Here is a 22,010-nt window from a genome sequence, read left to right as displayed (position 1 = left end):
TGGGGGGGGGGGGGGGGGGGGGGGGGGTGCTGCTGGCTGGTAAAGGGATCCAAAGATTTTTTTTTTCCAGGCAGAGTGATCCACAACTGTACAGCTATGGGAGAAAAGGATAGGGAATTTCACCTCAAATTCTTATTACTCTGAAGTATTACTTTAATTTTTTCAGTTTCCCAAAAAGGCTTACTTTATTTAGCTCAAAAATAGCTCCATATAGGAAAACTTGGTTCATGGCCTCAACTATCAAAACCTGGTAAGCTTCTGGGATGTTTACTACAATCTCCTCCCAAACCCCAACAGGGTGCCCCAAGCCTAGCTCCCATCTCCACTCCAGGGCAGCAGCTCACACCTAGTAACCCTTAACCTGGATATCATTTTAAGTTTGATAATTTAGGTTCTGAGAGCACATAAAATTTAGAAGTAAAAATAAAGAAAAAGGGAGAGGGACAGGTATCAAAGAAATATACAGGAACAAGAAAAAGGAATAGTTTGTTACAAAGAAATAGATCACAGAAACCTAAAATTTCAATCACAGCAATTATGAGCATGTTGATAAACAATTGTTATATATCCAAACCACCCAAGAATACCACTGACTTACAGCACTGATGGGGACATGTAAAAGGAAACAGGGATCAGCTTGAGAATCTCACTTGGCAATTGTGGTACAATAGGAGCATAATAATGAATAATAATGAGTGGATTGTCTGTACTGAATAAAAAAAGGACCCCTAAGATCATACTGAAATTAATACTGTAAACACATTCACACACTCTCTTAAAAAGTTGTCTTCACGGGAGAATTCCATCTAATACATGTAGAAGAAAAGACAAAAATATAAAATCTTCATTTTATAATCATCATAGTAATAACTGATTCAGGCAAGAATCTATGGATGCTAAAACTATTGGGTAAAAAAAATTAGGTCATTCACAATAGCCAAAATAGTGGAAACAGACCAAATATCCATCAGTGGATGAATGGATAAACAAATTGTGGTATATACACAATGGAATATTATTCTTCCCTAAAAAGGAATGATGTAATGACACATGCCATAACGTGATGAACCTTGAAAACATGATGCTAAGTGAAAGAAGCCAGATTCAAAGGTCACATATTGTATTATTCCATTTATATGAAATATTCAACATAGGTAAATCCACTGAGACTGAACCGAGATTGGAGGTGCCAGGGGCTAGGGAGAGCGGGGAATGGGAAGCAGATGAAAATGTTTTGAAACTTGAGAGGAGTGGTGACTGGACAGCATTGTGAACACACTAAATGGTGCTGAACTTTAAAATGGCTAATTTTATGTTATGTAAATATCACCTCAATGAAAAATATATATTAAATTATATATGTATGTATGTATTTTGGGGCACTGGATATTCACAATTTCAAAGTGTGACCCCAGAGACTACTTTTGTTAATTAAAAGGGAAAAGATTACCTTTACAACAGAGAAGTCTGGCCAGGACCATCTTAACCAGTGGAACAACCCAATCTATGGGCTCTGGCAAGGTGCCGAGGAAGACACAGCAATACCTGTGGAGTGCTCACCTTGACTCTGCTCATGAGCAGCACTCAGACAAATCCAAATGGAAGGACTTTTCTGCACAACGACTGGCCTGAGCTCTTCAAAAATATCAATGTAATAAAAGACAAAACTAGGGGCCGGGCCGAGCCCATGGCGCACTTGGGAGAGTGTGGCACTGACTGAGCACGGTGCGGCCGGTCTCAAAAAGGACAAAAAAAAAAAAAAGACAAAACTAGGCTAGGGAATTCTAGATGAGCAGAATCTAAGGGACATAAAAATAAATGCCATACATGATCCTGGATTGAACCCTATATCCAAATTATTTTTAAAGTTATAAAGGACATTGGGCCGGCCCAGTGGCGCACTCGGTAGAGTGCGGCACTTGGGAGCACGGCGGCGCTCCCGCCGAGGGTTCGGATCCCATATAGAGACCGGTCCGCTCACTGGTTGAGCACAGTGCAGGCGCGACACTGAGGGTTGCGATCCCGTTGCCGGTCACGAAAAAAGACAAAAAGGAAAAAGAAAAAGTCATAAAGGACATTACTGGGACAGTTGGTATTTAAATATGGACTATATAAGATAATACTGTTCTATGAGAATTAAACTTTGAGTGTGATCATTGTGTTTGTAGAAGAATGTCCTAGTTCTTAAGAGATGCTCTTTGGGGTAAACTATCATGATGTCCACAACCAACTCTCAGATGATTCAGGAAGAAAAGGTATATATAGACATAAAAGAAATTGGCAAAAGTCTAGCAATTGATGAATCTAGGTAAATGTACAGTATGCGATACTCATTTTAGTATTCTTGCTATTTGTTGTAGGTTTCTTATTTTCAAAAATAAACTAAGGGAAAACAACTTGTAAACTGAACGTATGCCCCATAGCCCAACAGTTCCACTCCTAAGTTTATACACAACATGTAAAAGAATGTAAATAGCAATATATTTTTTTCTTTTTGTCTTTTTCCGTGTCCGGCAATGGATCGCAACCCTCAGTGTCACGCCCGTACCGGACCGGGACCGGCAACGGGATCGCAACCCTCGGTGTTGCTCCCACACCTCACTCAGCCAGTGAGCGGGAACCAGTCTGTATGTGGGATCCGAACCCTCGGCGGGAGCACCACCGCGCTCCCAAGCGGCGCACTGTAGCAGTGCGCCACCGGGCCAGCCCGTAAATAGCAATATTATTTGTAATACTTCAACACTAGAAATAAAAATGTTCATCAGTAGTGAAAAGAATTGTAGTATAGTTATTCATTATAACAGTACACAATAATGAAAAGGAGCCTATAGTAAACTCAGCAGCATGGATGAATCTCACAGACATAGCACTGAATAAAAGCTAGACACAAGTACATACTATACAGACCCATTATACAAAGTACAAAACCATGCAAAGCTAATTGATGCTTATACAAGTCTGGATATGGATAAGGTACAGACTGGGAAAGGGCACGAAGGAGATTTTGTAGTGCTGGGTGCCTCCTGTCTCCTCCGTATGTCAGTGACATGAGTGTGTTTGCTTTATGAAAAGTCATCAAGGTGTATACTTTCTTTAAGAGGAGGGATAAGAAGCCATAATACAAAATGAACAACGCACAGAGGTCATCTATATGGGTATACTAAAAGATATAAATGAAATACTATGAAAATTAAAAGAACAGCTATATCTGATTAAGGAGGATTGGGGGAAGTCAGAAGAGTCTATATAATAGGTGGAATTTGAGCAGAGAACTCAAATGAGAAGAAAGATACTGTATTCATTTAGGAATTACAGAGGAACTGCTGCAGATGCATTTAACATTTGTTAGGCACTTTATCTTCAATCTATGTTGTAAATGTTACAAAGCCAGAGATTCCTGCTTTTTTGAAAGATGTGATAAAACATAAAATACACAAAACATAAAATTTATCTTAACTATTTTTAAGTGTACAGTTCAGTAATGTTAAATACGTTCACATTGTTGTGCAACCAATCATCAGAATTCTTCATCTTGTAAAATTTAAACTGTATATACCTATTGAACACTCCCCAATTTCCTCTTCCCTCAACCCCTAGTAGTGACTACAATTTTACTTTCTGTTTCTATGAATTTAACTACTCTAGGTACCTCATCTTAGTGAAATTGTACATTTGTCTTTTTGTAACTGGCTTATTTCACTTAGCGTAATGTCTTCAAGGTTCATCCATGTTGTAGCATGTGTCAGAATTTCCTTCCTTTTTAAGGATGTACCACATTTAGTTTACCCTTTCATTTGTCAATAGACATACTTGGGTTGCTTCCACCTCTTGGCTGTTGTGAATAATGCTGCTATGAACATGGGTGTACAAATATCTCAAGACCATACTTTCAGTTCTTTGGGGTATATACCCAGAAGTGGAATTGCTGGATCAGATGGTAATCCTGTTTTTTATTTGGGGGGCAACCGCCATACTGTTTTCCACAGCAGCACCATTATACATTCCTAGTAGAGCATAAGAGTTCTGTTTTCTTCATATCCTGGCCATCACTTGTTATTTTCTGGGGGTTTTTTTGTTTGTTGTTGTTTTTTTTAAAGATGACCGGTAAGGGGATCTTAACCCTTGACTTGATGTTGTCAGCTCCACGCTCTCCCAAGTGAGCTAACCAGCCATCGCTATATAGGGACCCAAACCCGTGGCCTTGGTGCTATCAGCACCACATTCTCCCAAGTGAGCCACGAGCCGGCCCTTATTTTCTGTTTTTTTGATAGTAGCCATCCTAATGGGTGTGAGGTGGCATCTCATTGTGGTTTTGATTGGCATTTCCCTATTGATAAGTAATGAGAAAGAAGTTCTGCTTTGGGGATTCTGTTTGTGTGTGTTTCTGCCTAGTTCTGACATAGACTATTCTGTAAAGTTGCCTAAGAGATATATTAGAATGTTCAAGAAAACATGTTGATGTACTTAAGGACCAGAAGTATACTCATCTTTCAAACAGAAGAGTGACTTTTTGTTTTTTGCTCTGCAGGGTAGGATATCTAGCAGGATGTCTAGTTCGCTCACTGTGTGAAAAACAACCAGAGTTGCAGATAACTGAACGAGATATGCTCTGTGTTCAGATTGCTGGGCTTTGTCATGATCTCGGTAAGCTGTACAAAGACCCAAAGTTGTTATATAAGATCATACCATATGTTACCTCCTTGAAATTTAAAAATCAGGGCTGGCCCCGTGGCTAACTTGGGAGAGTGTGGTGCTGGTACAGCTGAGGCCGCGGGTTTGGATCCTATATAGGGATGGCCGGTGCCCTCACTGGCTGAACATGGTACAGACCACACCGTGCCAAGGGTTGCGATCCCCTTACCAGTCAAAAAAAAAAAAAGAAATTTAAAAATCAGATCAAGAGAAATATGGAAGTTGTGTTTTAATTCTTCGCTTGACATTAATATAAATATACCATTGCTTCTTCCTAGAATGATTCATAAGCCTAAAGCATTATTATTTCATTTTCTGGTAGTCTTTCAGTGAATTTCCCATGTTAAACATCTTTGCTCCAAGTTATATGAAAGGGCTTTCTGATGGTGAGATTTCCTTACTACTCTGTTTAGGGTGATGTGAATTTGATTTTTCTTTTATCTTTCTTGTGAATAAAATAGCCATTTTTCCTTCAGTTACTTTGTCAAATTCATTTTTCTTGTACCTAGAATACCTAACCTGCCCTAGTATATTAAAAGATTTAGAGAACTTCTTTTCTTCCCTGGCCCATGTAAGGTCTTGGGCCACTTAAATCCAAGTAGAAGAATATCATTCTTTTCCTTTGACAAAAAAAAGAGAAAAGGGACTGTCCCTGGCCTCTTTAATCAGCAGAGTTTTTACCAGGATCCTTGTAGTTTATTCTTAAATATTCAAGGACCCTGAGAGTCTGTGTATTGCCCTCAGGGCAACCAGATACTTACAGGGGATGCGGGTGCTCACTTTATCTCCCCCTGGAGATTTCAGTAGGACCAACATCACCCCTTAGATTATAAATTTAACAGATTCTTGGTATTTTGAGAGACAATCATTGGAAAGCCTTTGCCAGTCCCCCGGAGACTGAGCACTGCAGTAATAAGCCTTTACATACAGACTGACATGGGAGTAAGGCCCAGGGCTTGTCCAAGTGGGTTCCCTCTCCACTACAGAAATTCTGACATCAGAGTTGGCTCAACAAACTTTCAAATTATTAAATGTAGTAGAACTTTAAAAAAAAAAAAAGACTGGTAAGGGGATCTTAACCATTGACCTGGTGTTGTTAGCACCATGCTCTCCCAAGTAAGCCAACCGGACATCCCTATATAGGGATCCGAACCCGTGGCCTTGGTGTTATCAGCACCACACTCTCCCGAGTGAGCCACGGGCCGGCCCTTAAATGTTGTAGAACTTGAAAATCACTTATGAATAAGAAACTAGTGATGTCCACTTTTGATTGTCCACGTCACCAGCAAAAATGCCAAGATACAGCCCTAATATGTGTATATTTGTTATAAACTATACTATGTACATTATCAAATTTACATAAAGGTAGATGCTTTTAAGGTTGAGAGTAATAAAATAAAGTTCTAAGATTTTCTTCTTATACCCCAGTGGATTGTTTTAAACTGCTATTTCTTTTTTTTTAGAAGCACACTGCAATAGTTAATTTTATTTGATTAAGGGCTCCTATTGCAAGCATTAAACCAAGCATGGGTTTTAATTCTGTGAGCCCGAATTCACATATTAGCAAAAATAAAAGCAAACTGTGATCCATGTACGAAAACTAAAGGCTCACAGTTAATCACATTGTAGTTTTTAAATTTCTACCAGCCTAGAACTCAGTAGTCACAGGTCTTTCAGGTCCTTCTGAATGTCCCCCAGGGTATCTGCACTTCTCTTGAGCTGAGCAACATCACCATCCTTCAGCTTCTGGTTGATAACACTGGTTAATCCCTGAGCATTGAGTATACATGGAAGGCTCAGGAAGACTTCATTCTCAATGCCATACATCCCCTTCACCACTGTTGACTTGATGAATCCTGGATAGATTTTTCAACAAGGATTCAATGAGATTAGCCACACTTAATCCAGTGGCCCAGTTGGTGTATCCTTTTAGCTTAATGACTTCATAGGCACTTTCAGCCACCATTTTATGTACTTCCTTCCAGTTTTCACTGTCATTGTCCATTCCCATTTCTGGATTCAGTTCCTGGAGAGAAGCACCTGCAACGTTCACTGCACTCTATACAGCCACACTGGAGTCGCCACGTTCTCCCAAAATCCATCCATGACAGCTGCTCGGGTGAATGCCAAGTTCTTCAGCCATAAAATAGCAAAATCTAGCAGAATCCAGATTACACCCACTTCCAATCACTTGGTGCTTGGGTAATACACTTAGTTTCCAGGTAACTTATGTAAGGGTGTCCACTGGGTTGGACACCACAATTATGATTTCTCTGCACCAGATTGGGACGACTCTCCCCCTCTTGCTGACGGACTTCCACAGTTACCACCACAATCTTAGAATTGACGGTCACAGAGTAATCTTTATCCACTACAATTTTAGGTGTCTGAAGAAATAAGCTCCCATGCTACAGATCCATCATTTCTCCTTTGAGCTTATCTTCCAAAACATCCACAAGAGCAAGTTCATCAGCCAGAGACTTTCCCAGAATGCTGATAGCACATGCCATGCCAACTTGTCCAACACCCACTACAGTGATCTTATTATTTGGGACCGTTGCTTCCTCTTCTGCAACTGGTGCAACGAGTTTTTCTTTAAGAGTTGCCATTGTGCACAGGAGGAGAGGGCTCTGCAGAGCGCTGAATAATAATCCTGAGAGGGAGATAATGTCTACTGCGTGCGTCTCCTCCAGCACAGGATCTGCAAGGCTAAACTGCTATTTTAATCCATAAATATTCAGTCTGAAGATTCCAAAAGTTTTTGGCATTAACATTCCTTTTAGTTTCACAAAACTGTCCTTTGCATGAGATTTACATAAGCTCTGGTGGTTAGAGACCTTTCTATGGGGAGCTTACTTTCCTATATGGTTCTGCTTCCTGTTCTCTTGCTTTAGAAAATAGGAAGGATTTGTCCCTTTGTGATGTATTTATAGATTATTAATCTCTATTGATATATAAGTTAAACTAAAAAGATTAAAGAATTCAGTTTTGGGCCGGCCCGGTGGCGCACTGGATAGTGCGCCGCTTGGGAAGCGCGGCGGCGCTCCCGCCCGAGGGTTCGGATCCCACATGCAGACCGGTTCCCGCTCACTGGCTGAGCGAGGCGGGGGAGCAGCGCCCAGGGTTGCAATCCCGTTGCCGGTCCCCGGTCTGGTACGGGGGCAACACTGAGGGTTGCGATCCGTTGCCGGACACGGAAAAAAACAAAAAAAAAAAAAAAAAAGAATTCAGTTTTTACCAATTTACAAACACTTTTCCTATCCTAAGGCTGCTTTTGTTTTTAAGGTCACGGGCCATTTTCTCATATGTTTGATGGAAGATTTATTCCACTTGCTCGCCCAGAGATCAAATGGAAGGTATGTATTCATATATTCAGTAGTCAAAAGAAAGACTATTCAGGCAGATAATTTAGTTAAATTATCTGTTTGGTTTCACTGCTGTGTTACAGTACATACTTCCTCATTACAGTTTTCAGGGTGCTTTCATTTGTGCATGTGCGTGTGTGTGTGTGTGTGTATATATATATATATTTTTTTTTTTTATTAGATACTCACAGTCATCTATAAGGAAGGAATCGTTATCTCCCTTTTTAACAAGTAAAGGAACTTGAAGCTCAGGGAGGTGTACTGATGTGCCAAAAATCACAAAGCAGCAATAGAAACCTAGCCAATTTCATGTTCTTTCTCCTCCATCACACTACTGTAAAATAAAAATAAAAGGCCAGCTCTGGTTTTGACTCATTTGATATGATCAGGAAACAACTGTTACCAGCCAGGTTTCATCATATATATTAAATGAACGACTTAATAATTAGGCATTTGCAGCTGGTTAACCAATATTTTTGGAATCAGTTTTTGAGAAGTAAAGTTAGGTTGGCCAACCAGTTTTTACTGCACTTTATTTCTGGAACGTGGAGTAGAAAAGGATATTAATATATATTGAAAGCTTCTTATATGTCAACTACTATTTTCTCTCTCTTTTCTTTCTTTATTTCATGAATAATTTATATACAATAAATTGTACAGGTCTTTTTTTTTTTTTTTCCTTTTTGTCTTTTTTCGTGTCCGGCAATGGATCGCAACCCTCAGTGTTGCGCCCGTACTGGACCGGGACCGGCAACGGGATCGCAACCCTCGGTGTTGCTCCCGCACCTCGCTCAGCCAGTGAGCGGGAACCGGTCTGTATGTGGGATCCGAACCCTCGGCGGGAGCGCCACTGCGCTCCCAAGCGGCGCACTGTAGCAGTGCGCCACCGGGCTGGCCCATACAGGTCTTAAGTGTACAGTTCAGTGAGTTTTGACAAGTATATACATTCATATAACCATTATGCAAGTCAAAATATAAAACATTTTCATCTTCCTGGAAAATTCCCTTGTGCCCCTTTTCAGGCATTTCCCACTCCTCCCCCCATCTTGACCTTCTGATTTTTAGAAACATGAATTAATTTTGTCTGTTCTTAGAGTTGATATAAATGGAATCATATAGTCAGTACTCATGTCTTGCTTCATTAACTCAATTTAGTGGTTTTGAGATTTGTTTGTGTTGCATACATTAGTAGCTGATCACTTTTTATTGCTGAGGGAGTATTCCAGTGTATAAATAAGTCAATTTATCCTTTCTCCTTTTGATGGAATTTGAGTTATTTTCAGCATTTTGCTGTTATGAATAAGATTGCTATGTACATTATTGTAAAAGATTTTTGTAGAAAATATGTTTTGACTTCTCTTAGGTAAATGCCTAAGAGTAGAATTGTTGGGTCGTATAGTAGACGCATGTTTAACTTTATAAGAAACTACCAATTTTCCTATGTGGTTGTAACATTTTATTCTCCCACCAGCAACATATGAGAGTTCCAGTGGCTCCACAGCCACACCAACACTTGGTCTTTCAGATTAGCCCTTCTAACGAGTGTCAGATAGTATTTGTGGTTTAATTTGCATTCTCTAATGTATGTTGAATACCATTTCTGTATTTTGTGCTTTGTTATTGATATATCTTTTGTGAAGAGCTCTTTCAACATTTCACCCATTTAAAAAATTTGTTTGCTCTTTTATTATTGATTTGTAGGAATCCTTTATATATATTGTTACATGTATGTTTTATGAATAGTCTTACCAGTGTCTGGCTTGCCAATTCATTTTTTAATGATGCCTTTTGAGAAATAAAAGTTATAAATGTTGTTGACTACTCTGGGTCTTCAAGACAGTGAAATGCATAGTTTCTCACCAGTTTTGCTGCCTTGGGGCCTGCCCTCAGGCTGAAAGCCATAAAACTGGAATATCGCCCATTACCTTTCTCTCCCAAGTGTTGACTTCATTTAACATCAGCTTGCTTTTGATCTTTCTCATCAGGGAGTTTTCCTGAGTTTATAGTTTTATACAGCAGCTTTGCTCTAATGGGATCTACTCAGCCATTACCAAGTCTTTTTCTTGAAATATTTTGCCTTTCACATTTAAATTCTTAGCTCATGTGTAACTTATTTTTTGTGTGTGTATGATAGAAATCTAATTATTTAAAAATATGGACAATTGTTTCTTGAGTAGCTCTTCCTTCCCCCACTGATCTATAATATCAACCCCAACATTTATTAACTTCCCATATATGATGAATCTTTCTGGATTCTATTCTTTTCTACACTTTCTTCATTATTTTTACTTTTAATAAGTTTTGATAGTTGGTAGGACAACTGTTCACACCTTGTTCTTTTATAGGAGTATCTTTGGCCCTTTACTCTTCCATTATGAATTTTATAATTTTCTCCATGAAAGTCTTACATATCTTTTGTTATATTTACTCTTGATTTTCTTATAATTTTAGTTATTATTGTCCATGCAATCTTTCTGAAACTTAAATTTTTCTCTTCACTAGTACATTCACAAATAGTTGGCTTTTATTTATTTGAAAGTACTATTTTGCTAAACCCTATTTATTCTAAAAACTTTGTAGATTCTTTTGAGTTTTTGATGTAGATCAGTCTCTGCATCTGCAAGAAGTAAGGTGTTTTTCTTCTTTTTCAACTCTTATACTTTTTATTTTACTTCTTTGCTTTTCCATGCTTCTTGTATCTCCAGGAAAGTGCTAAATAAAAGATATCACAGAAGTCAGCCTTACATTATTATTAATTTTAAGGGGAATGCTTTTTATACTATGGATTCAATTTTTTTAACATTTAATTTTGATATAATGTCACACAGAAAAATTTCAAAAATAGTACAAAGAATTCCTATAAATCTTTAATCTAGATTTTAAACATGCTCTCTCTCCATATATAATATTTTTCTGAGCCATTAGAAAGTAATTTGTAGGGCCCAGCCCGTGGCGCACTTGGGAGGGTGCAGCGCTGGGAGCGCGGTGGTGCTCCCGCCGCGGGTTCGGATCCTATGTAGGGATGACCGGTGCGCTCACAGCGCTCACTGGCTGAGCACGGTGCGGCCGGTCTCAAAAAGGACAAAAAAAAAAAGAAAGAAAGTAATTTGTAGATATAGCTTTTCGTTCCTAAATAGTTCAGTAGATATTTCCTAAGAACAATATTCTCCTACATACCTGCAGTACAATTATCAAAATCAGGAGATTAATATGGATGTGGTACTATTTTCTAATTCACAGACTTTCTTTCAAATTTCACCAATTGTCCCTATAGAAATGGGGGGAAAACCTTTTTTTCCCTGGTCCAAGATCCAGGATAATACATACATTTAGTTGCCATTTCTCTTTAAGTTTCTTTTCATATGGAATAATTCTTAAGCCTTTATTTTCATGACCTTGCCTGTTTTTTTAAAGAGCAGATGAGCTATTTTGTAGAATGCTCCTCAGTTTGAGTTTCAGTTTGTCTGATGTTTCCTCACAGATTCAGGCTATGCATTTTTGGCGGAATGTCACAGAAATGATGTATTCTTGTTGGTGTATCATATCAGCAGGCATATAAAATCTATTTGAGCCGTTACTGGTGATGCTAACATTGCTCACCTGGTTAAGATAGTGTCTGCCAAATTTCTCCACTATAAAGTTACTATTTTTCATTTTTATACTTACATGTACCTTGATTCAATTTTTAAAAATAGTTATAGGACCATTTAAGTTTTGTTTTTCGTTGTGAGTCAGTTTTTGTTAAGACCTGGGAGAGGGCAGATGTCTTCAAGTGTTTATTTGATCTTGACATTGATTGTGAATGAGTGAGCACAGACAGATGAGCAAACAGAGAGTGATTTGGGATTTCAACCCAGATCTTGACTTCTCTGATACACTTCTGTTTTTACTGGCAAGTTTGCAGTTATCCCTTTCAACCACTAGATGGAAGTACTAACAGAGCTTCTAACTACCCATAGTCTAAGGCTGATGAAAAAATAGAACTAAATTTTATACCAATATTTATTAAAATGGAATTCTATCTGTATGACCTGGTAATATTTTTTCATGTGCTGTAAATGGTTATATCTCATAAAATGCATTAAATATATTTATGAAATAATGAACATGGTTTATAAAAGGTAGACAAGTAAAATATTGACAAATTGGACAGGTTTTAAAATTTTTATTTATATTTATTTATTTTTAAAGATGACCGGTAAGGGGATCTTAACCCTTGACTTGGTGTTGTCAGCACCATGCTCACCCAGTCAGCTAACCGGCCATCCCTATGTAGGGTTCTGAACCCACGGCCTTGGTGTTATCAGCACCACACTCTCCCGAGTGAGCCACGGGCCAGCCCTTGACAGGTTTTTAAAAATGTCTGCAAAATTGTAGTTGGAAACTAGATAATTAACATGCAGTAGAAACTTATCTCAGAATTATCTGGAATCAAGAATAATTTTGATAATCATGGCCCCCAGTGGGCTGGAGTCTATAACACACTATATTGTACTGACTTTTCCTAGCATGAACAGGGCTCAATTAAGATGTTTGAGTACCTAGTTAATTCTAATGGACTCAGAGCTGTCATGGAGCGCTATGGTCTTATCCCTGAAGAAGATATTTGCTTTATCAAGGAACTAATTGCAGGACCACTTGATTCACACATCAAAGATTCTTCGGTAAGTCTGTAAACTTAATTTGAACTGATTGGTACTTTTCATCTAGTCTTTTCTTGATTCCATCAGAGGTACACATTTGTCTATTTTAGAGGCTAAACGATAAAATATGTTATATATTTCTACTGTTTAATGCAAAAAATTAAAAGCTTATATTTTTTCTCCCTCTTAACTGAATTCTTTAGAAGTTACTCCAAAATTAAAAATATATATAAATCCCTTTTTAATGACTATGTATGCAGTATTTTACATAGAAGCCTTAAAATAACTTTGGAAATATAAAAGTGTATGTCTTGTTTATCTGTTAAAATGAACATATCTGAAATACTTAGATATATGAAGGCTTAGAAAAAAGTGGAACCGGTTCACAGGGAAATGTTTTATTTCCTTTTTCATCTTTTGTATTTTTTAAATTAAATTGCAAAATAATTTTCCCCAGAGATTTTTAGGATTTTTACCTCAAATATATACAAAACTACTTGTAAGATGTAAGATTAAAAAAGGTGGGTTTTGCAACAAATATCCTATTTTCAAAAAATTGGAGCTCTAAAAATGCTTTGAACACTGCATATCATTTAGACTAGGTATATGTCTACTTTGAAGGATAGTACTGTTTTAATGCATGAATTCAAGCATTATCATTTAAGGAACATTCTTATTACTTTATAATTAGATCTTGACTTGTTAAAATAAGTGAACAGATATGATGTTGATGGGTGGGAGAGAGGAGAGGGAGTGGGGGAGGGAGGAATCGGTGAAGGGACACGAAAATCAGCTACATCGTATATTGATAAAATAAAATAAAATAATAAAAAAATTTAAAAACCATATAAAAAAATTTTTTTAATAAAATTTTTCTTAATGAGAAAAAAATAAAATGAAAATGAAAATTAGGTCTTGTTTTTTTTTTAAAAAAAAAAAAACAAAAACTTTTAAACCAGGAAAACCAGAAAGTTGTTAGTTATGGGAAGTGTTACAGAGTTAGGATCCTTTCAATGGCACAAGTAGGTTTAATATTAATAGGATATCCTGTGTTTTACCATTTATTTTTTCTTTCTACCAGTTTAGGAATCAAGTGTAAGAAGGAAAGAGTAGAACCTTCCATTTTATCTCATATTCCCAGTCACTTGTATCTGTTACCTGCAGATTAATACAATTGCTTTGCTTTGCTTTGCTTTGCTTATAAATAGATTTGGTGCCTATCCTAAAACTTTCAATGGATTTTTTTGTCTTCCAGTGGCCATATAAAGGACGTTCTACAGAGAAAAGCTTCCTTTATGAAATAGTGGCTAATAAAAGAAATGGCATTGATGTAGACAAATGGGATTATTTTGCCAGGTATGCACTGAACCCTTCAGAAAAGGTGGTATAATAATCCTTATGTAAAATTAGTGGTAGTATTTAAGGTACAGTTTCTGTGTTGAAAAATCTTCTCTCTCTGCTTTGGAATCTTTCTAGGGACTGCCATCATCTTGGAATCCAAAATAATTTTGATTATGACCGCTTTATTAAGTTTGCCCGTGTCTGTGAAGTAGATAATAGAAAGTATATTTGTACTAGAGAAAAGGTAAGCTATGTAGGGGAAATTAGAACAAGAGTGTAGTTCCTGGTCTGGAGTCTGGAATTAACCATTCAATAATTTGGAAAAATTGGTAAATTGTCAATCTCTTTACTTAATGCTTAGCATTTGTAAGTATCTTAAGGATCTCTTCACTTCCACTGCATTGTTAAATAATAATAAAATGAAAATCAACATTTATTGGATCTTGTGCTAGGCATTGTTTTAAAATACTGAAATCATTAGGTCCCTGCTAGATGACAGTCATGTAACTAAAGAGTATTATAGTATTGTACTATAGACAGTCTTTCTGTCAAGAACGAAGAACACAAGAACAATACCTATTTCCTAGAGTTATTGGGAGGATTAAAAGATATATTTAAGATGCCTAAAACAGAACCTGTCACAGAGTTAGAACACATAATAGATTTTAATTTACTAAGAATGAAAGTTGCAAACCAATAAATAGATTTACTAATCTGCCTCCCCATTTTTCAGTAGGCTCAGGAGTTTTAATGAAGTAGCCCCTGTACATGGTCTTTTTTGTCTGCCACCATCTCTTTTCCTTGTCTGATATACTTGTCTATTAACAAGGTTAACATAATCTGATTCACATTCATATTTATTCCGTGTTTTCCTGCAGGAAGTTGGAAATGTGTATGACATGTTCCACACACGCAACTGTTTACACCGTAGAGCTTATCAACACAAAGTTGGCAATATTGTTGATGCAATGTAAGAAATCTGATTGTTATTTCCTTATAAAATGTTCCATGATGCTTTGCTGGAGTATGATACTTGGGTCAAATTGAGACTTCTGGATAAATTCAAGTGAATTTTAAGTGAATAAATCTAAAATGGTTTTCATAAACAAATTAAACAAAATCTAGCATAAAGTAAACTTAGTTGAAGAAAGAGGAAGAAAATGGATAAAGGGGGTAGAGGAAGTGAAAAAGAACTGGCTTAGGCTAGACATGAAGAGGCAGTGCTGGAATGGCTCAGGACTTCTGTACAGGTAGGCACTAGTGTACCAGGTATTAGTCATCAAGATAATGGAAAGTAGAGCATGAATAAATTGATACTGAGATTAATGACAAAAATTAATTATAAGAAATAAGTTTAATGTCTGTCTTTATTCTGTCAAATATTTATCAAAATTAGTAGGAATAGTAAAACTGATAGGAATTTCACCTCTTTTTCTTGATCCAGTCAGAACCAAGCAGTCAAGTTTCTATGTGACTCAAAGACCCCATGAGGAGTTATCTAAAATTGGGTGTGAGTCAATTTAATTCCATATCTCTAAAATAGCTTTACATTGATTTATTATAAACTTCTTACATTCATTTTTGCATTTGTGTTGAGGAAATTTATCTTCATTTCTATTTTTTGCCTATCATTTGTCATGAGCAGACTAGTTAGAATACATTTACCTTTTTGTATGATTAATAAATTTGGTAAAAGTAGGTTTTGTTTTTTTTTTAATTCAGGGAGAATGATGTAGGTTCAAAGCCTGGTACTACTTCTTCCTAACTTGGTTAAGTGAAAATTACTTTATTTTTGCATCTGTAAAATTGGGCTGATTATGCATATTTTATTATTAGAAAGATTAAATAAGATAATGTATCTGAAGACTTGCAAAAGTGCCTGGAACACTGTAAGCATTGTGCTCACAGGTAACTGTGCACTTATTTAGTATGATCGAGAAACAGTTGTCTTTAGATTTTATGTACCTCAAGATTTTATTTCCCTAGTGTAGAAAGATTTCCTTAAATAAGACATAAAGAAATATTCAAAGTTTCTCATAAGCATAAATTTTTACAAAATGGTCTTTAGGATTACAGATGCTCTCCTCAAAGCAGACCCCTACATAGAGATTACAGGTGCTAAAGGAAAAAAGTATCACATTTCTACAGCAATTGATGACATGGAAGCCTTCACTAAATTGACAGGTAAGAACTAGAAGGTAACATAGATGATTCATCTCAGATAAAGTATAAACTGTCTCTGGATTGGCAATGGGTTATTTTCCAAACTTTTAAGTGTATTTTAGCTTCCTAAGTCATTATATATTTTTGGATTTGAGTTTTATCTTTGCCTTATACTAACAAGCTGACCTTGATAAAGTAATTTTACCTCTCAGAACCTTAGTTTCCTCATCTGTAAACTGGGGGTAATGATACCTAGCATATAGTTTTGTTGTGATACTTAAACGAGGCATATCACCTTGTATACACTTGGCATTTAAGTACTCAATATTCACTATTAATTTGTAATAAACCTGGACTAATACCAGACTAATACATAAAAACTGAGTTGCTCTTTTAACATTATTTTCATTGCAAAGCACAGGATGCCAGGAACATCTCTCCACACCTCTGCAGAAACAAAATCTTCAGCTTAAGGGAGGAAGGAAGGAAGAGAAGTGAAGGTGTGGCAGCTGGGTCTTTAGTGTGGGAAAGTGTAGACTGAGAAATAAAAATCAGTAAAGCAAAAGAAGCAGACCAAAAATTAATGTACCAGTCAGAGTTCTTAGTTGCAAATCATGAAACTCTTTTAACTAAAAATAAAATTAGAAAGCAATCACACAGCTTACAGAATCAGTGGAAAGGATGGAGGCTCTGAAAATGGGCAAAACAAGAGGCCAAGTGGCCTAAGCCACAGCTAAGTCAATCATTTTACAGAAGCTTCCTGCCCAATGAATGGCCTAGGGTACTGCTGTTCCATCGTTGCTGGGTTCCATTTGCAGCACACTGCCAGAATGAAATCTAAACCAGTTCTTCTCAAGCTATCTTTGAAGAACCAATTTTAAAATTTCCAACTCCTCACAGTTTGATACTTCTGTAAAATATTGTAAAAATGAATTACTAGAAAAATGAAGGGGGGAAGGATGTACAAGGCCAAATTTTTATTCAACCTGACAGATTTAACAGTACATTTCAATAGATATAATCAAGAAAAAATTTTAAGTTAAATTACAAAAGATATACATATTGTTCTTTAAAAATATACACATAGGGCTGGCCCCGTGGCTCACTCGGGAGAGTGTGGCGCTGGTGGTGCTGAGGCCGCAGGTTCGGATCCTATATAGGGATGGCCGGTGTGCTCACTGGCTGAGCATAGTGCAGACAACACCAGGCCGAGGGTTGTGATCCCCTTACCAGTCAAAAATATGTATATACATGTAGGCAATTAATATAGAGAATCCCTATTACATGTGGGGGTTTTTGCTTTTTTGTGGTTTTTTAATTCTTTTTTTGAGAATCTCTATTACACTTTTAATTTTTTAGTCATTTTCCAAACAGAACTAAGCCAAAACTTAGAAGTGAAATAGTGATTCCTCATATTAAATGTCTTTGTGCATACTGAGGACACTGTGTATATCAATATTTAAGGTTTATAATATGACACCTGAGTTTGCCTCTTGCTTGTTAATTTATCTAATGTAGGTTAGACTGATAACAAAGTTACTTGCAGGGTATAATATATGTCTAAATTGTTTCTGTGTTTTGTTTTAATAACATCATAGTAGGTAAACTAGCCTCCCATCATTATATTGATAAGAAAGGAAAAAGATTGGGCCGGCCCGGTGGCGCACTGGATAAGTGCGCCGCTTGGGAAGCGCAGCGGCACTCCCGCCCGAGGGTTCGGATCCCACATACAGACCGGTTCCCGCTCACTGGCTGAGCGAGGCGCGGGGGCAACGCCGAGGGTTGCGATCCCGTTGCCGGTCCCCGGTCAGGTACGGGGGCAACACTGAGGGTTGCGATCTGTTGCCGGACACGGAAAAGGACAAAAGACAAAAAAAAAAGAAAGGAAAAAGATTTTAAAACAATTTGAGCATTAACCTGGCCCCATCTCTGTACCCTGATTTTAGGGTCCTCTCTAATTTCTCAGCCTGGGCTATGTCATTTGTGCCCACATAGTACAGATCCAGGTTCCAGATTGTTTTCCTTGTCATGAAGGCTCTGTTCACAGTAGTGTGTTGGGAATGAAGCTAGTTAGCAATATTAGTCTTCTCTGTATAAAATCTTACCTTGATATGCTTGATCTAAATTGGCATGTCTTATATCACCTCTGTAAGTCTTACCAAATGTGTTTAGTGTTCTAAAGAAATCAGTGTTTCTATAGTACTTAACATAGGTTTATTACACTTTTATAATGAAAGTTCAAAATTATGTTTACCTTGTTCTTCATTAGTACATCAAACATTTTTAAATGGTAGCATACTACGTTCCTCTTCCTGTTGTTGTTTATTTTAAGGGCAGTTTCTGGGTAGATAAGCTCTGGCTTTTTTTTTTTTTTTTGTCTTTTTTCGTGTCCGGCAACGGATCACAACCCTCAGTGTTGCGCCCGTACCGGACCGGGACCGGCAGCGGGATTGCAACCCTCGGTGTTGCTCCCACACCTCACTCAGCCAGTGAGCGGGAACCGGTCTGTATGTGGGATCCAAACCCTCGGCGGGAGCGCCACTGCGCTCCCAAGCGGCACACTGTAGCAGTGCGCCACCGGGCCGGCCCGCTCTGGCTTATTTTAAAATACACTCTACAGTGTATTTTTCCTGGACTTGAACTGAAGAGAAAACATCGTCTCTGTTATTTCAGGTACCTTAGTGATCAATTTAGAAGATATGAGGATTTCATAAGTAAATAAGTAAATAAAACAATCTGAGCAAACTCGGGATATTTATTTGTAATTTTTATTCATAATTAAGCAAGTGATGCTGTATTTTATCTTTTTTTTTTTTCGTGACCGGCAACGGATCGCAACCCTCAGTGTCGCGCCTGTACCGGACTGGGACCAGCAACGGGATCGCAACCCTCGGTGTTGCCCCCGCTCCTCACTCAGCCAGTGAGTGGCCGGTCTGTATGTGGGATCCGAACCCTCGGCAGGAGCACCGCCGCGCTTCCCAAGTGGCGCACTGTAGCAGTGCGCCACCAGGCCAGCCCATGATGCTGTATTTTAAAAAGTCATCTTCAGGGCTGGCCCCGTGGCTCACTCGGGAGAGTGCGGTGCTGACAACACCAAGGCCACGGGTTCGGATCCTATATAGGGATGGCCGGTTTGCTCACTGGGTGAGCGTGGTGCTGACAACACCAAGTCAAGGGTTAAGATCCCCTTACCGGTCATCTTTAAAAAAAAAAAAAAAAAAGTCACCTCAATCCTTCATCAGAAGAAGCTAGTTCTAACAATTTATTCTGCAAAGTTATATTGACATTTAAACTATCTTACAGTGAAAGACATGAATTTTGGATTTTTTACACTTTTGGGTTAACTAACAAACTAACATTTAATGTGGTCCTATCGTGCGTAACTGTACACATCTCTTGCTCACCACAAAGGTTCCAAAACACCCAAACAGGCTTTTACCCTGTCCAGTGAGATGAGTCCACTAATACTTGGATACTGTAGTAATGTCAGACTCCTATAGAGGTTTCTCAGCACTTACCATCAATTGCCTTATTTACCTCTCTAGGGCACTCAATTTGTGGACAAGCACTAATCTTCAGATTCCACTTTGAATAGCACTGATCTAAACTTTCCTTGCCTCTTTTCATCATTTGCTCTAGAAACGAAAATCTCTGACAAGATAGTAGGTCACATTTTTGTGCTTTATCTGCCAGAGTATGGGAGAGCAAGCATACAGTCTTTACAGCTTACATGCTTTGAGACAGGGATAATATTCTTTCTTATGTATTATTCTGAGCAATCACGTAATCCTTATTTTTCTTAACTACATGACCTTGAAAGAATAGGAACATGAGGGCCCTCAATACCTTTGCTTCTTTTCCAGTAGTCAACTCACCTTGTCTTTGTTTAAAAATCTTCACTTTTCTTTTGTTTTTTTTTTTTAATGTTTTTCCTCATCTTATTGAGAAGCATTGAAAACAAACAGGGGTGTTGAAAGAATTTTACAGTGAACACCTATATACATACCACCTAAATTCTAACATTTACTGAACTTGCTTTATTACATATCTGTCACTTACTGTCCCCCATCAATTTGGTAATCCATCTCATTTTTGATACCTTTCAAATTAAATTGCAGATATCAGTACACTTTACCCTGAATCCGTCAGCATGCATATTAACCTAGAGTTCAATAATAGTTTTTATTTTAATTGATCTTTTCTTTTGATATAAAATTTGCATATAATTTATACAAATATACAAATCTTAACTGTACATTTGCTAGCACAATTTGTACAAATGTACAAATCCTAACTGTACATTTGCTAGCATTTTGACAAATGCAAGACATAGAACATTATCTTCCCCTCAGAAAGTTCCCTCATGCCTCTTCCCAATCAGAAGTAACCACTGTTTGCCTATTGTAGACTTTTGTATAAATGGAGTCATGCACTGTGAACCCTTCTATGTAAGGCTTCTTTTTACTCAGCATTGTGTTTTTGAGAGTCATCCAAGTTGCATGTATCAGTAGGTCATTATTTTTTGCAGGTATAGTGATCTGAACCCATGACCTTGGTGTTAAAAGGCTGTGCTCTAACCAACTGAGCTGACCAGACAGCCCTTATTACTTTTTATTGCTAAGTTGTAGTCCATCATGTGAATGCCACAGTTTATCTGTTCTCTGCTTCCTAAATTCCTGCTTTTGCTAAATGTTACAGGTCATCTGGATGTACCTGTCTTAAGCATTGCAAATGTTATGACCACTGGTTTAGGTAACCAGTTTCTTACCTTACTCTTTATCCCTCAATATTCCTAAGCAATAGATGGACTTTACTCCTCCCATCCTCTCCTCTGCAAGCCACCCACACCAAAATGCCTTAATTAAATTTGAATCACAGAATGTTAAATTTAAAAGGATCTTAGAGATTATCTACTTCAAACTCCTCAAATAAAAAAAACAAGCCAAATGAAGGAAAACAACTTATACTAATAAATGGCAAAGCTAAATTCAAACCAAATATTCAGACTCCCAGATTGAATGCTGTTTAAACTATTTGCTATTTCAGAGTGAAATATTTGCTATCAGAGTGATATTTTAGCTTTTAAATTTGATAGACAAGCAATTTCCTCTACCTTTGTACACAATTCTTTTCTGAAAACATGTATGTGGAACAAATAGAACTCTCATACATGGCTGGTGGGAATATAAATGGTACAGCCACTTTGGAAAATAGTCAGGCATTTTTTCTTATAAAGCAGTCATATACTTATCCTATGACTCTCTTCTACGTACTTACCCACCACAAATGTAAATGTAAATCCACCCAGAAACTCTGACTTGGTAGAATGAGATGAAAGGCATAAGAACCATATCAGTAGAGTTCTATGTGGTTCAAAGGAAGGAAGAATTCACCTCTCTGATTTGGATGGGTTAGGAAAGACTTCACAGGAAGGTGCCTTCTGAGATGAACTTCATGGATTAGGTAAGAAGTGAGATTCTGTGATGGGGGGAAGCATTCTATCAATTCAGCCAGGAATAGGGCAGATAAAGACATAGATTAGAAAACTGCGGTCTTATTACTTTAACATAAAATCGTTCTGTTTTTCAAACTGTGAGTATATTATGTGAAGAAAACTGAAGATGGAAAGATAGTTTACAGAAAGCATCATTAAGAGTGAAGAATGTGTTGGGCCGGCCCCGTAGCACACTCAGGAGGGTGTAGCGCTGGGAGCTCAGCGTCGCTCCCGCTGCGGGTTCGGATCCTATATAGGAATGGCCGGTGCGCTCACTGGCTGAGCGCGGTGCAGGCAACACCACACCAAGGG

At 37.7% G+C, this 22,010-nt stretch overlaps 1 protein-coding gene and 1 pseudogene across 4 annotated transcripts in view; one reads left to right on the top strand and one right to left on the bottom strand.

The window, feature by feature from the left end:
* Window positions 1-22,010, top strand: part of SAMHD1 (SAM domain and HD domain 1) — a 59,184-nt gene that overhangs the window by 16,218 nt on the left and 20,956 nt on the right. For 3 of the 4 annotated variants that reach the window (XR_550672.1, XM_008575366.1, XM_008575385.1), the window contains exons 5-11: window positions 4,529-4,644; window positions 7,978-8,048; window positions 12,566-12,721; window positions 13,956-14,056; window positions 14,177-14,285; window positions 14,920-15,011; window positions 16,110-16,225. Coding sequence is in view for 3 of the 4 variants with exons in the window: in XM_008575366.1 (XP_008573588.1) it covers window positions 4,529-4,644; window positions 7,978-8,048; window positions 12,566-12,721; window positions 13,956-14,056; window positions 14,177-14,285; window positions 14,920-15,011; window positions 16,110-16,225 (761 nt within the window). In the remaining variant the exon portion in view is untranslated. The remainder of the gene's footprint in view (window positions 1-4,528; window positions 4,645-7,977; window positions 8,049-12,565; window positions 12,722-13,955; window positions 14,057-14,176; window positions 14,286-14,919; window positions 15,012-16,109; window positions 16,226-22,010) is intronic. The other variant, XM_008575376.1, reaches the window with a different exon arrangement.
* Window positions 6,166-7,318, bottom strand: LOC103592569 (annotated as a pseudogene).

The sequence above is a fragment of the Galeopterus variegatus genome, unplaced genomic scaffold (assembly GCF_000696425.1).
Source record: "Galeopterus variegatus unplaced genomic scaffold, G_variegatus-3.0.2 Scaffold59, whole genome shotgun sequence".
Classification (NCBI taxonomy): domain Eukaryota; kingdom Metazoa; phylum Chordata; class Mammalia; order Dermoptera; family Cynocephalidae; genus Galeopterus; species Galeopterus variegatus.
This window is presented reverse-complemented; position numbering and strand designations above follow the sequence as displayed.